Source organism: Oncorhynchus tshawytscha, linkage group LG16 (assembly GCF_018296145.1).
Source record: "Oncorhynchus tshawytscha isolate Ot180627B linkage group LG16, Otsh_v2.0, whole genome shotgun sequence".
Lineage (NCBI taxonomy): Eukaryota > Metazoa > Chordata > Actinopteri > Salmoniformes > Salmonidae > Oncorhynchus > Oncorhynchus tshawytscha.
In genome coordinates this window covers 62,181,986-62,198,161 of record NC_056444.1, presented here as the reverse complement: position 1 = coordinate 62,198,161, position 16,176 = coordinate 62,181,986, and the positions used below count along the sequence as shown (strand labels likewise).

Genomic DNA, 16,176 nt, shown 5'->3' with positions numbered 1-16,176 from the left:
GGTTGCCAGGTGCACGGTGTACCCTCCGACACATTGGTGCGGCTGGCTTCCGGGTTGGATGCACGCTGTGTTAAGAAGCAGTACGGCTGGCTGGGTTGTGTATCGGAGGACGCATGACTTTCAACCTTCGTCTCTCCCGAGCCCATACGGGAGTTGTAGCGATGAGACAAGATAGTAGCTACTACAACAATTGGATACCACGAAATTGGGGAGAAAAAGGGGTAAAATTAAAAAGGAAAAAAAAGAAAAGAAAAAAAGATAAGAACTAAAAGGAACAAGTAATTAAAGCAGCAGTAAAAAATAATAGTGAGACTATATACAGGGGGTACCTGTATAGAGTCAATGTGTGGGGGCACCGGTTAATCGAGGTAATTGAGGTAGTATGTACATGTAGGTAGAGTTATTAAAGTGACTATGCATAGATAATAACAGAGAGTAGCAGCGTAAAAGAGGGGGGGGGGGCAACGCAAGTAGTCTGGGTAGCCATTTGATAAGATGCTCAGGGGTCTTATGGCTTGGGAGTAGAGTAGCTGTTAAGAAGCCTCTTGGTCCTAGACTTGGCACTCCGGTACCGCTTGCCATGCGGTAGCAGAGAGAACAGTCTATAACTACGGTGGCTAGAGTCTTTGACCAATTTTAGGGCCTTCCTCTGACACCTCCTGGTATAGAGGTCCTGGATGGCAGGAAGCTTGGCCCCAGTGATGTACTGGGCCATATGCACTGCCCTCTGTAGCACCTTGCGGACGGAGGCCGAGCAGTTGCCATACCAGGCAGTGATGCAACTAGTCAGGATGCTCTCGATGGTGCAGCTATAGAACCTTTTGAGGATCTGAGGACCCATTGCCAAATCTTTTCAGTCCCCTGAGGAGGAATAGGTTTTGTCGTGCCCTCTTCACGACTGTCTTGGTGTGCTTGGGCCATGTTAGTTTGTTGTTGATGTGGATATCAAGGAACTTGAAGCTCTCAACCTGCTCCACTACAGCCCCGTTGATGAGAATGGGGGCGTGCTCGGTCCTCCTTTTCCTGTAGTCCACAATCATCTCCTTTATCTTGATCACGTTGAGGGAGAGGTTGTTGTCCTGGCACCACACGGCCAGGTCTCTGACCTCCTCCCTATAGAGTGTCTTGTCAATGTCCGTGATCAGGCCTACCACTGTTGTGTCATCGGCAAACTTAATGATGGTGTTGAAGTCGTGCCTGGCCATGCAGTCATGAGTGAACAGGGAGTACAGGAGGGGACTGAGCACGCACCCCTGAGAGGCCCCTTACCACCTGGGGGCGGCCCGTCAGGAAGTCCAGGATAATGGTGTTGATGTGAGCCATGACCAGCCTTTCAAAGCACTTCATGTCTACAGATGTAGTCATTTAGGCAGGTTACCTTAGTGTTCTTGGGCACAGGGACTATGGTGATCTGCTTAAAACATGTTGGTATTATAGCCTCAGACAGGGAGAGGTTGAAAATGTCAGTGAAGACACTTGCCAGTTGGTCAGCGCATGCTCGCAGTACACGTCCTGGTAATCCGTCTGGCTCTGCGGCCTTATGAATGTTGACCTGTTTAAAGGTCTTACTCACATTGGCTGCAGAGAGTGTGATCACACTGTCGTCCTGAACATGTTTCAGTGTTATTTGCCTCGAAGCGAGCATAGAAGTAGTTTAGCTCGTCTGGTAGGCTCGTGTCACTGGGCAGCTCTCGGCTGTGCTTCACTTTGTAGTCTGTAATGGTTTGCAAGCCCTGCCACATCCGACAAGCGTCAGAGCCGGTGTAGTACTGTTCAATCTTAGTCCTGTATTGGCGCTTTGCCTGTTCGATGGTTCGTCGGAGGGCATAGCTGGATTTCTTATAAGCTTCCGGGTTAGAATCCCACTCCTTGAAAGTGGCAGCTCTAGCCTTTAGCTCAGTGCGGATGTTGCCTGTAATCCATGGCTTCTGTTTGGGGTATGTACATACATACGGTCACTGTGGGGTTGACGTTATCGATGCACTTATTGATGAAGCCAATGACTGTTGTGGTGTACTCCTCAATGCCATCGGAAGAATCGCGGAGACCCACAATTGCACATGCCCATATCCATGAGTTCATCCGACTCTGCGTAAGATGAAGGGCTGCCTTCATTGCCCAAATCTCTTAATGTGGTTGTTATTAGCTGTGTGTGCTGGCAATGGTCTCCTGAGTGCTGAGCAGCAGACAAACAAAACAGTTGCTATGGCTACTCACAACCCAAGCGGGAGACAGACAATTTCCAGTAGATGGCACAGCCACAAAGTCAAAAGTCAAAAACTCAAATTAAGTTTTAGGTTAGAGTTAGGCAGTGTGATTAAGGTTAGGCTGTGTTTATGACTTTGTGACTGTGGTAACTAGTGATGACCGGGACAAGTTTTCTGATTTCCTCTTGTAAAATTGGCCACGAGAGGGATTTTTATCGGGGTGGGACAGGAACATTTCCGGGTTATAGAACTGTTGTGGGATCAGGACTGTACAGGGATTTTTCTTTTACAGGACAAGACAGGACAGGAATACATTTTCACTCCCGTGTCAACCTATAATTTGACATCCCAAGTGCTATTCTGATACCAGCTGTTATGGAAAGAGGTGCTCTGCTTTAGGCCTAATATAAATGTAGCAGTAGGTCTAATATATAGCAGTAGGCCTAATATAAATGTGTGTTTTACGTCACATTGAGCTATGATATAATGTGTTTACATGCATACCCACATATGTACAGTGTTTTATAGAGCTTTTATAAACTTCTGAAACTGTGTTTTTCAGTCATAAACTTTTGCCTGGTCTTTTCTCTTTGAAACCTCTTGTGAAGTGCACATATGCTCATCAATTGAAAAACATATGATCAGTGTTGCATCCCGAGAAATCGGATTTGACTATGCAATGTTTCAATCAGTGTTAGCCTACATCTGATTACTATGCAATGTTTTAATCAGTGTTAGCCTACATCTGATTACTATGCAATGTTTCAATCAGTTTTTTTTGCTCGTTTTTTTATATTAATTTGTCTTTAGGTGGAATCATACGAACTGAACTTGTAGCTCCTGCGCAGAATGCCTCATATTTCTTATTTTCCCATGGTGTTCCTTCTAGATAACATATTGGGGTATGTACGTACGGTCACTGTGGGGTTGACTTCATCAATGCACTTATTGATGAAGCCAATGACTGATGTGGTGTACTACTCAATGCCATCAGAAGAATCCCGGAACATATCCCAGTCTGTACTAGCAAAACAGTACTGTAGCTTAGCATCTGCTTTATCTGACACTTTTTTTATTGACCGAGCCACTGGTGCTTCCTGCTTTCATTTTTGCTTGTAAGCAGGAATCAGGGGGATAGAATTATGGTCAGATTTGTCAAATGGAGGGCAAGGGAGCGCTTTGTACGCGTGCGTCTCTGTGTGTGGAGTAAAGGTGGTCTAGAGTTTTTCCCCTCTGGTTGCACATTTAACATGCGGATAGAAATTTGGTAAAACGGATTTGAAGTTTCCCTGGATTAAAGTCCCCAGCCACTAGGAGCGCTGCCTCTGGATGAACGTCTTCCTGTTTGCTTATGGCGGAATACAGCTCATTGAGTGCGGTCTTAGTGCCAGCATTGGTGGTATGTAGGCAGCTACGAAAAATACAGATGAAAACTCTCTAGGTAGATAGTGTGGTCTACAGCTTATCATGAGATATTTAACCTCATGCGAGCAAAACCTCGAGACTTCCTTAGATATTATGCACCAGCTGTTGTTTGCAAATATACATAGTCCGCCCCCCCTTGTCTTACCAGACGCTGCTGTTCAAACCTGCCAATATAGCGTATAACCAGCCAGCTGTATGTTGATAATGTTGTCGTTCCACCACAACTCTGTGAAGCATAAGTAAGATATTACCGTTTTGAATGTCCCGTTGCTGAATCGAATCATTTATTTTATTCAAAGCTGCCTTTTTTTCTCCCTTTTATTCATTTCAATATCAGCTACAGCTTGATGGCATCTACTGGCAGCATTTACCTGCCAGATTCCGATGCTCAAAAACCCTGTTAGCTAAAATGCTTAAAAACACCTTTTAAATTTTGCCCGAAGATTAGAAGAAAAAAACTTAACATAATTTGTGAATTTTTTAAAACTTATTTTAATTTGTTTTGAAGTCAAAGATAATAGTTTCAGTATAGGTTTCGTTGTTCAAATGTTTTTGGTTAAAATTTTGGTCAGTTTACAAAATAGTTTTTCGAATTTTAGTTTTTATTTTAGATTAAGTTTTTTGTTTACTATAATAACCTTGGAAGCTGCAGACACAGATGAGAAGCACACAGTCAGACAAGGTCATGGCAAGAGTAACACTATGTGATGAGTGAAAATACATAGAATTTGTTTAGATCAGATGCATAATGGCTTATGCCACACATTCACACTCTGTTGCCCCTGAAAGCCCCAATAATAAGTGTAATAACATACAACATGTATTAGTCTCCTCAAATAATAGTGCAGCACACTCTTATTTATTCATGTTATATGGTTTCATGATATATACCGTGTTCATAATTCAAGTATGATGGTACATTTGTTTGTGTAACTGTTCTGGATGTGTCTGAAAATATCTCCATAAACCCACCCCCCTCTCTCTCTCTTTATGACTCACTGTCTCACCAGTTCATCCTTGGCACCATTTGCGGGCCCGGCACATCTTACAGTGCATCTGTATAATGACAGGGGTCTATGGAAAGACAGGAAAGTGTGTGTGGGTGGATTAAGAGCAAGGCCTTTATGCAGTGAAACTGTTAATACAACCTGGGTACTCTGTCAAACTAATATCCTGCCTCATCAGTGTGGAATCCCTAGCCTACGTGGTGTATATTAAGGTCACATCCCAAAACGGCACCATTTCCCCAATTAAGTTCACTACTTACGGAATAGGGTGCCATTTGGGATGCACTCTAGGTCTCTGTAAAGCATCCTGCTTACACTGTCATTCCATTCTTGAGTCTTCATTGTATTATAAACATTTCTTTATTTAGTAGGGACACAAATCATAAGTAGCCTATACAAATAAGAAAAGTAAAGTAATTAAGTAAGTATAACAATTAAGAATAAGAGGCATGTGAAATATTTTCTAGTGAATCCAGCTAGAATTGCTGTAATCTCGTCGTCCACCTGGCATGCTCTCATATGCGGTAGGTAGCAACTGAGCCTGAGGATGAGGTTAGAATTGCTGAAGTTGGTCAAAATATGTTATGGAGCAAGACATCTAATGTTTGACTTCCCTTTATGTGCAATGCCGTGTTCAATTCAGTCTATGCCGATGTTTCCAATAGGCCTAGCTTGTCCATCGCTATCACTAGCTAACAGGTAAGAAATCTGAAGGTGAGAACAGAGCGTGAGTGGGCCTCTGTACGCAAGGCACTACAGAGGGTAGTGCGTACGGCCCAGTACATCACTGGGGCCAAGTTTCCTGCCATCCAGGACCTCTATACCAGGCGGTGTCAGAGGAAGGCCCTAAAAATTGCCTAAAACTCCAGTCACCCTAGTCATAGACTGTTCTCTCTGCTACCGCACGGCAAGCGGTACCGGAGCGCCAAGTCTAGGTCCAAGAGGGTTCTTTTGGACCCCCCCCCCCCCTATTTTTACGCTGCTACTACTCTCTGTTTATTATTTATGCATAGTCACTTTACCTCTACCTACAAGTACATATTACCTCAAATACCTCAACTAACCTGTTCCCCCGCACATTGACTCTGTACACGTACCCCTGTATATATATATTTTTACATTTTTTACTTCAGTTTATTTTAGTAAATACTTTAACACGTATTTTTCTTAAAACTGCATTGTTGGTTAAGGGCTTGTAAGTAAGCATTTCACAGTATTTCACCTGTTGCATTTGGTGCATATGACAAATACAATTTTATTTTATTTTGATTTGCATGTGGCCCCACGTGTCTCTAGTACTTCTCTCAACAGGGATGGAGCCGCTAAGGAGGGTAGCAGAGTCTGTTGTATTTCAGAAAATTAGAGAATACAGCCATCGAGCAGCACAACCCCAGGAAGATGCCAGCACGATGAATCCAGCAAGCATCTCAACCACAGTGCTTCAGAAATATAGCTTTGTCGTATCGAAGATTGTGTCTGGGGTCACTGTACAGCCGGAGGGTCAACCTGGCAGGGCATTAAGTTCCCTGTGTAAGCTGTGGAAATACCTGGAAGAGGTAAAAGGTGGTATGTTTACAGAGTCACCTCTCCAGTTCTGGCAGTGCAACACACATTTTTTATTGGTCGCAAGGGTGCTAGTGAAATGTTTTTACCTGGTCATGTTAGTTTTTGGTTCACAAAGCTTTTTTAATAATCATGTTTTATTCAACTGTAATGTGCAATTGACCAAACATAAACCAAGTTTCTGAAGAGGCAACAACTGCACGGGAATGCCCGTCTGTGTGTGTCAGGGCTCTACATACAGGGGAGATTTTGGAAACCCTCTGGGCCAGTCTAACGGTTTTCTGTATGGGAAAGAGAGTTGGACCAAAATGCGGCGTGTAGATTGCGATCCATGTTTATTAAACTGAAGCAACACGAATCTAAATACAAACACTACAAAACAATAAACGTAACGAAAACCAAAACAGCCTAATACTGGTGCACATACACACAGACCAAGGACATCAAGACACTAAGGACAATCACCCACAAAACCCAACACCAAACAGGCTACCTAAATATGGTTCCCAATCAGAGACAATGACGAACACCTGCTTCTGATTGAGAACCATATCAGGCCAAACATAGAACTAGACAAACTAGACATGTAACATAGAATGCCCACCCAGCTCACACCCTGACCAACCAAAACATAGAAACATACAAAGCAAACTATTGTCAGGGTGTGACACAGTCAATCTTAAAAATTATATTTTTAATCTAGGCTATATAATTGATAAAAAAGGGCTTTCCAAAATGGCTTTCCATACAAAGCGTTCCATTACAAAGGGAACCTGGCTTTTGGTTGCTTTCTTGTTTTAAAACGTGATACAATAACCCCTCTAACTCTCAACATCTCAAATGGCAAGACTGACTAGATACCAATTGACAGATACCACACTGGTGTGTTTGTGTCGGGAGCATGTTGTCTATTTAGCCATGCAATGCCCACATTATTCTGACATATTTTAGAATGTAAAAATAATGTGAATGTCAATGCATAATGCCATTGGGTTGGCCGATTAAAAAATACATGATTTTTTAAGTGGTAAAGCAAACATTTTTGCATGCATTTTAGGGGAGTTGGTTTTCTATAGGCTATTTTTCTCACAAAAACTGGCTCAAATAGCAAATGTGCAGACTCTGGTCTTGGCACGTGTTCGCTAGCCAACAGCAAACAGATTCAGTGCATGTAGGATAGTCTACATGATGAGATAATTAAGAAAGATAATATTTTTATTTGTCAAATGGGAATCAAGAATCAATCATCGCCAAGCTAGAATCATCGCCAAGCTAGAATCAGACCCTCGATATTTATTGGAAAGGAGGATCAAGATCACCATACACTTTCGCTACACTGTGAAGTTCATCATACATTATTTCATCTGTAGCCTAACTAATAAACTGCATGGTTTCCGAGTCAGTGGGAGGACCACACACCATATCATCGTGTGAATCGAGGTTTACTTTTATATGATGGTTATTAGGGTATATCCATATTTGCGCATTAAGGCGTTCCCACCGCTATTTCTCTCATAATTCATTTTACCCACACAAAAAGATCCCACCATGTCAGATGAACAAATGTTCTGTCAGCATTTATAAAATTGTGACGAAACTTACAGTTTCCATCACAGCTGTCATGATTTTATTAATATGGTTGGCCTATGACATTACTTGCGGGTTGGATGCGCGCTGTGTTATGAAGCAGTGCGGCTTGGTTGGGTTGTGTATCGGAGGACGCAAGACTTTCAACCTTCGTCGATGACAAGAATACCACGAAATTGGTTAGTGGTGGGAAAATGCACATTTATTTTATTTTATACATTTGACCCCTTTTCCTCCCCAATTTCGTGGTATCCAATTGCTTTTTAGTAGCTACTATCTTGTCTCATCGCTACAACTCCCGTACGGGCTCGGGAGAGACGAAGGTTGAAAGTCATGCGTCCTCCGATACACAACCCAACCAAGCCGCCATCCCGCCACAGGAGTCGCTGGTGCGCGATGAGACAAGGATATCCCTACTGGCCAAACCCTCCCTAACCCGGATGAAGCTAGGCCAATTGTGCGTTGCCCCACGGACCTCCCGGTAGCGGCCGTTTACGACAGAGCCTGGGCGCGAACCCTAAGTCTCTGATGGCACACCTGGCGCTGCAGTACATACAGCGCCCGGGAGGCCTTGAAATAGACCGCACATTTTATCGGTAAACTTTCCAAATGTCCACAAAACAAAATACGATAGAAAAGGTGGGATATTTTTGTGTTAGTAAAATAAATTGTGTTGTGTGGTCCTCCCACGACTCAGGAAAGCATGCAGTGTTGCCAACTTAGCGACTGTCACTATATTTAGTGAGCATTCAGACCCCTCTAGCGACACATTTTCATGAAAATCAACTAGCGACAAATCTAGTGACTTTTTCTGATGTTATTGGAGACTTTTGGAGACTGACGTGAAAGCACGTATCTTTCTTACTCTTCTCAACGAGCAGCGGGTGCTGTCGTGCCCCACCCCCGTCCCAAAGCACTCACTCACAGGTGGCCCAGTCCTCGTGCAGCAGTCCCTCCCAGCTGCAGTCAGAGCAGGAGATATTCACACCTCCGCCTCCACGTCCCGACTGCAAATGAATCGCGCATGCGGGAAGCCGCCCTGGCTGATTCCGCCCTGGCTTACATTCAGGGTGGGATGTAAATGGAAAATGTTCTTTGTCTAAAATAAATCACTGCACACAAAAAAATCATTGCATTTGACTCACACAACCTCAGTCACTTACTCACCTTGTCCACTGTGTGTGTGCCTCTCTGTGACATAAGCTAAACATCTAGCTGGCTAGCTCATCATGTCTCAGTCTAAACTGTACACTAAAAAATACAGAAAGCAGTGGGAATCCTGAATTCAAAGGCTGGTTGAAGCCGTTTATTGGAGATGATACACGGGCATACTGCCTGTACTGTAAGGCTGATTTCTACGCCAAACTTAGTGATGTAAAAAAACACATGACAACTCAAAAACATATTCAAAAGGCAAGAGGCCTTATAACAGTTCCACCCAAAACAAGCTGCCATTTATGGTTAAAAAAATTGACTCTGCAAAAAAGGCTGAGGCCACCATGGCATTAGCTATCGCTAAACACTGTTCTATGCTGGCATGTGATCACATTGGAGAAGCATGTAGAGCTGCTTTCTCAGACTCCACTGCTGCTACCGACTTCAAAATGCACAGGACAAAGTGCACATAAATTATTAATGGTGTTCTAGCACCATACTTTCTGAAAAAGTTGGTTGCAAATGTGGGTGACCAGCGTTTCAGCCTCCTCGATGAGTCCACGGATGTAAATGTTTCAAAGTACCCGGGGGTTGTGATAAGGTACTTTAGTGACACCAAGCAGACAATTGTATCAACATTTCTGGGGCTTGTTGAGTTGGGGGGAGGAGATGCCAAATCTATAGCCCGTGCTGCTGTGGCTTTCCTCAAGAAGTGTTGTCTTAAAAAAGAGAAACTCCTGGGGATAGGGACTGACAATGCCTCTGTTATGACAGGGATTAACAAAGGCGTCCATAAAGTGCTGAAGGAGGCGTATGGCCTCAAATATCTGGTTCTTATTCGCTGTGTGTGCCACTCTCTGCAGCTTGCTGTAAGTCATGCTTCCAATGACATCATCCCCCGTAGTGTGGAGTACTTGGTTCGAGAGACTTATGACTGGTTTTCAGTGTCTCCAAAGAGCAGGGAGGCCTACAAGGCCATATATGAGACCATCAACTGTGAGGAGAAACCTTTACAGATAACCATACGTTGGCTCTCCATTGAACCTGCGGTTTCATGCATTTTGGACCAGTGGGAAGAGCTTAGGCTGCAATTCGCGGTCACCAAGTCCAGTGAACACTGCTACATGGCTCAGGTTTTATACTCCATGTACAGTGATCCTCAAAACATATTGTATCTGACTTTTTTGAAGTCAGTGCTGGGTGAGGTACAGTAGTGCTGGGTGAGGTACAGTAGTGCTGGGTGAGGTATAGTTGGCCATCAAGGCTTTTGAGGGAGAGCAAGTAGACCCTCTTAAGCTACTTTGACAGCTTGGTTAGCCTGATCATGTCTGTGAGCAGCAGGGTGCTAAATCCACTGGCAAATGTTGATGTACTCAAAGGGCCAATAGATGGATACATCAGTCCCAAACCGTACCATGGTTACCTTTTTGAGTCAAAGGCAGCTGAGCTCCACCTTGCGCCTGAGGATTAAAACAATGTCTGAAAGTGGTATGTAGCCTTCACCATATCCCTCACTAATGAGTTGAGGGTGAGACTGCCAAACAACATCGAAGCACTGTAGTACATGTCCGTTTTTAATGTGGAGGAAACTCTAAAGCACAATAAGAGCCCTGGAGAAATAGAAAAAATAGCCACGCTCCTTGGCTACTCCCCTGCAGAGATAGACAAGATTGTCCATTAATGGCGTGCCATCCATTTTTAGTAAATGGAATGAGACAAAAACACACGGGGCTTGTTGGCAACACTGAAAGTATGCAGTTTATTAGGCTACAGATGAAAAGTTATGATGCACTTCACAGTATGGTGAAAGTGCACGTTGATGAGCTTGATGCTCCTTTCCAATAAATATCGAGGGAACATATAATAATTTCCCCTCATCCATTTACTCTTGCCGAATGAACGAACGAGGTGTTTCAGATCGTTACACGTCTGTGCAAGCTGTGTCTCAACGTTACAATTTTGAACACGACCTTGCTTGGACGCGTCAGCTCTTTGGTCAAGTTGCAAAAAGTTCATTGAACTTTCAACCACAAGTAGATAATAACAACCTAGCTGAGCCATCATGCTAACAAAGTGAAATGGAGGAGGAAAGATCAAAACAACACTGTTTTAATCCAGTGTTGACTCAAGGTAATCGATCATGTTTTCCATTTATAAAGAAACATCTACGTGTCAAAGTGGGGTTGTCTAGCTAGTTAACTTAAACCAGCTAACGTAAGCTAGCTAACGTTAGCTATCTATCCGCCAGCTGTTTCGAACAGTGAGTGCACATTAGCTAGATAAACTGGGGACTATGATACAAGTTATTTGGATAGATAGCTAACTAGAACACGTAACTTATTTTTGTTGTCTAACTAGTTAGCGAACGTACTCATTTGAGGCAGTGTATGGAAGGAGGTAGCTAGCTAGCAAGTTGCTAAATATTTTTTGGGGGACTTATTTTTGCCTGGGTTCAGTGAGTTTCTCCGTGATGCAGGAGAATATTTGTTTTTCATGTAGCTAGCTAGCACATTTTTGTATATTTGTTGTTACCTTTCACTGACTGTTCTACTGCAGCATCGTTGAAAATGTCAGATGTATCAAACCTTTATCAATATATGATACATTTTGTTCTTGTGTAATAGCAGTAACGTTATCTGTCAATATCTTCAGATCCAGGGGGGGAGAAGCCCGGTCGAGAAAGGCCGGATGAACCGATCGCTGTGGCAGTGATTGGCAGGCAGCTGACTGAACCAGGGCGCTTTGCCTACGCTGGGCTCTGTGGGGTCTCCTTGGGCCAGCTGTTTCCTGGACCTGAGAACAGGTACTGTACTGCAAGGGTTACCAAACTGTTTCACACGGGCCCTTTTCAGCATTGGGGAACAATGCAGAGATGGTTGTCCTTCTGTAAGGTTATTTTAATGCATTTGTTGATATGAAAATGAATGTCTTGCTGGCTTTGCCTAATCTTTTGTCCTCTAATCATTGTACAGGTGTTTCCGGGAGCTGTACCTGGAGGGGCTGGTGCAATGGCTGGGTCTGGACGAGTCGGTGATGCCCGTCATGGGGGCCTTTCTGGCAGGCCTGGGATTCGAGGGCAGCGACACCTTCCTCTCTATCCTTCAGGCTGAGCCACTACTGTCTGCAGGTGCCACTCCCATCACACAGGTGGGTTCGGTCACTGCCCTGCACATATCTAATCAAATGCTGGAATGATTAATCAGTGTATTGGTGATTTGACCATGCTCTCTCTTTCTTTTTTGCACAAGTGACCTGCATGTAACTTATTATGTTTGTGGCCCAGCACTTCAAAACAAAGTAAGCTTTGGGCATACTGACACTTCTAAGATCATTCACAAGTTCCTTGTGTCATTCTCTCTCACTCACAGGACCTTGTGTCTTTTTCTGTCAAAGATGGTAAGTAGCTTACATTAATTAGTAGTGTTGGCCTTCATCATAACTGGAAAGTTCATAAAGTACTAACAATGTCTCTGAATGTGACCAAAACATACTTTGTCCACAGGCCTGTATGACTCCAGATCACGAGTCCTAATTCGCCATGTCAGCTGTCTACTGCGAGTGTCCCCTCAGCAACTGGAGGAGTTTGAGGCGACGCTGGGCGAACGACTGAGAGAGGGAGTGGTGGAGACCGCGTAAGTGAGGGAGAGAAGAATTAATTAAAACGAATTTCCCTCATCATGAAGATGTTTAACTAGATAAAATGTTTAACCATGTAGGCGGCTGTGTGATTTTTGCATGGGTAATTACATTCAGTGTACTCTCTTTTATGTGTCATTGCTTTGCCTCAGGACTGACTACAACAGTAAGTTTGTTTATCCTTTATGGTCTACTTGGTTTGGCTTTTAGTATGGAATGACCCTGTGGTGAAACATGTAACCATAAACTGTAGTACTTCCTTCACATTGTAAACATTGTCTTTGAGAAGCCTATATGAATGCACCAATACATATATTGTTTATAGACATTATGTATCTCACTGTATATTCAGATTGTCTTTCTTTTATCTCTCAGAGAGGAGTCATCTCGGCGACAGACAAAAGAGAGAGGACGCAAATTACGACGCTACCTTCTCATTGGCCTGGCCACTGTGGGCGGAGGAGCTGTGATTGGTCAGTGCTTTTACTTGGGCCAATTGCTAGTATGAGAGGCAACATTGAGAAATTCCCCAGAAATGTATTACTCACTCATTGGAAAATTCTGCCATTATTTAATGTACAGTTGAAGTCAGAAGTTTATATACACTTATGTTGGAGTCATTAAAACTAGTTTTTCAACAACTCCACAAATTTCTTGTTAACAAACTACAGTTTTGTCAAGTCGGTTAGGACATCTACTTTGTACATGACACAAGTAATTTTTCCAACAATTGTTTACAGACAGATTATTTCACTTATAATTCACTGTATCACAATTCCAGTGGGTCAGAAGTTTACATATACTAAGTTGACTGTGCCTTTAAACAGCTTGGAAAATTCCAGAAAATTATGTCATGGCTTTAGAAGCTTCTGATAGGCTAATTGACATCATTTGAGTCAATTGGAGGTGTACTTGTGGATGTACTTCAAGGCCTACCTTCAAACTCAGTGCCTCTTTGCTTGACATCATGGGAAAATCAAAAGAAATCAGCTAAGACCTCAGAAACAAAATTGTAGACCTCCACAAGTCTGGTTCATCCTTGGGAGCAATTTCCAAACGCCTGTAGGTACCACGTTCATCTGTACAAATAATAGTACAAAAGTATAAACACCACGCAGCCGCCATACCGTTCAGGAAGGAGACACATTCCATCTCCTAGAGATTAACGTACTTTGGTGCGAAAAGTGCAAATCAATCCCAGAACAACAGCAAAGGACCTTGTGAAGATGCTGGAGGAAACGGGTAACCAGGTATCTATATCCACAGTAAAACGAGTCCTATATCGATATAACCTGAAAGGCCGCTCAGCAAGGAAGAAGCCACTGCTCCAAAAACGGCATTAAAAAATCCAGACTACGATTTTCAACTGCACATAGGGACAAAGATCGTACTTTTTGGAGAAATGTCTTTTGGTCTGATGAAACAAAAATAGAACTGTTTGGCTGTAATGACCATCTTTATGTTTGGAGAGAAAGGGGGAGGCTTGCAAACCGAAGAACACCATCCCAACCGTGAAGCATGGGGGTGGCAGTATCATGTTGTGAGGGTGCTTTGCTGCAGGAGGGACTGATGCACTTCACAAAATAGATGGCATCATGAGAAAGTTAAATGATGTGAATATATTGAAGCTCATCTAAAGACATCAGTCAGGAAGTTAAAGCTTGGTCGCAAATGGGTCTTCCAAATGGACAATGACCCCAAGCATAATTCCAAAGTTGTCAAAATGGTTTAAGGACAACAAAGTCAAGGTATTGCAGTGGCCATCACAAAGCCCTGACCTCAACCTATAGAAAATTTGTGAGCAGAACTAAAAAAGTGTGTGTGAGCAAGGAGGCAAATCCTACTCAGTTACAGCAGCTCTGTCAGGAGGAATGGGCCAAAATTCACCCAACTTACAGTGGGAAGCTTGTGGAAGGCTACACGAAACGTTTGACCCACGTTAAACCATTTTAAAGGCAATACACTCAATTAGTATTTGGTAGCATGTAAACTTCTGACCCACTGGGAATGTGATGAAAGAAATAAAAGCTGAAATAAATCATTCTCTACTATTATTCTGACATTTCACATTCTTAAAATAAGGTGGTAATCCTAACTGACCCAAGACCGGGAATTTTTACTAGGATTAAATGTCAGGAATTGTGAAACTGAGTTTAAATGTATTTAGCTAAGGTGTATTTAAACTTTCGACTTTAACTGTAGGTGTGACGGGCGGGTTGGCGGCGCCACTGGTGGCGGCGGGGGCATCGGCCGTACTAGGGGCAGGAGGGGCGGCTGTTCTGGGCTCAGCCACTGGCATCGCCATCATGGCCTCCCTGTTTGGAGCAGCAGGGGCTGGCTTAACTGGTGAGATCACTGGTAGATGAAGGGACTTTGGCAGTGTATGAAGATAGTTGGTCTCTGTTTTTTTTGGTGATAGTTTGTCTACTTTTTACATTTTTTGTTTGAGATCAGAATGTCTTTCCTTTTGATCATTTACCTTATTTTCTCACTCGCTCTTTCTCTGTCTCTCGCTAGGCTATAAGATGAATAAGCGGGTGGGAGCAATAGAGGAGTTTGAGTTTCTGCCACTGAGCTCAGGGAAGCACCTACACCTGACTGTGGCTGTGACCGGCTGGCTGTGCACTGGAAAATACAGTGAGCAAGCATAACCTCTCACCAGTCTCACTTTAGAATTTACCATCAATAATACTAACATCAAACTGTGTCCACATACACTGACTGCCACTTAAAAACTACCAAGGTCAACTACTGTACATACTTTACAAACCCATGGAGGCAAAATGTAGGAGAATCTTGACGGAACAGAAAGTTGCAATGTTATTCATAACACCATATGATATCGGTAGCAAATTGAAAAAATGCAACTGATATAGATTTTCTGTATCTGTGTCTATCACTATTACAACTAATAGTTTCATGGGACGCACACTTACCGGTATCCACTTTGCTGAACTCCCACTTCCTGGTCCATCTCCCACCCTCAGGTTCTTTCCAGGCTCCTTGGTGCAGTCTGGGTGCGTGCGGGGAGCAGTACTGTCTGGTGTGGGAGTCTCGTTTCCTTCGGGACCTGGGTTCCACCATGGCTGCTCTTCTCGACGGCCTGGTCAGCATGGTGGCCCAGGAGGCCCTCAAGTATACCGTACTGTCAGGTAGGTAATCACACCACGCCTCCCCATCAGAACATGCCTCACCCCTGGCTAGTTGGTTTTTTTTTTAATGTAGAGTGGAATTCCACTGAATTGTACAAATTTGTATTTATTTAATTAGACAGATATGGCATTGAAATGAGAGGGAAGACATAGAGGGATACATTCAGAGAAGCTGGTTGAACAGACGATACCTTAGGTTGATCTTGTCAAGGGGAGGCATATTTTTATGGGTTACAATATCTTGTGCTGAAAATGCCATCAATAGGGATGACACGTCGTGATGCGGAGGCTTGTCTGGTAGAACGTCGGCAACAGCTGTTAGAAAGAGCCTGAGGGTTCCTTTGATATTTGTGTGGGTGGAAATAAGGGGCCATGTGAGTTTATATGCAAGCAATGTGACTGAGTTAAATGAGCCTTTGTTTGGTTGAATAGGATTTTGTAGTA

The 16,176-nt window shown here is 43.3% G+C and overlaps 1 protein-coding gene across 1 annotated transcript in view; it reads left to right on the top strand.

The window, feature by feature from the left end:
* Positions 1-10,744: 10,744 nt before the first annotated feature.
* The window catches only part of tmco4 (transmembrane and coiled-coil domains 4), a 19,809-nt gene continuing 14,377 nt past the window's right edge, over positions 10,745-16,176 (top strand). Inside the window, exons 1-9 of the mRNA XM_024399652.2 lie at positions 10,745-11,074; positions 11,597-11,747; positions 11,917-12,091; positions 12,313-12,340; positions 12,447-12,576; positions 12,956-13,053; positions 14,783-14,926; positions 15,098-15,217; positions 15,568-15,732. Of these exons, the coding sequence (XP_024255420.1) occupies positions 11,023-11,074; positions 11,597-11,747; positions 11,917-12,091; positions 12,313-12,340; positions 12,447-12,576; positions 12,956-13,053; positions 14,783-14,926; positions 15,098-15,217; positions 15,568-15,732 (1,063 nt within the window). The 5' untranslated portion in view covers positions 10,745-11,022. The remainder of the gene's footprint in view (positions 11,075-11,596; positions 11,748-11,916; positions 12,092-12,312; positions 12,341-12,446; positions 12,577-12,955; positions 13,054-14,782; positions 14,927-15,097; positions 15,218-15,567; positions 15,733-16,176) is intronic.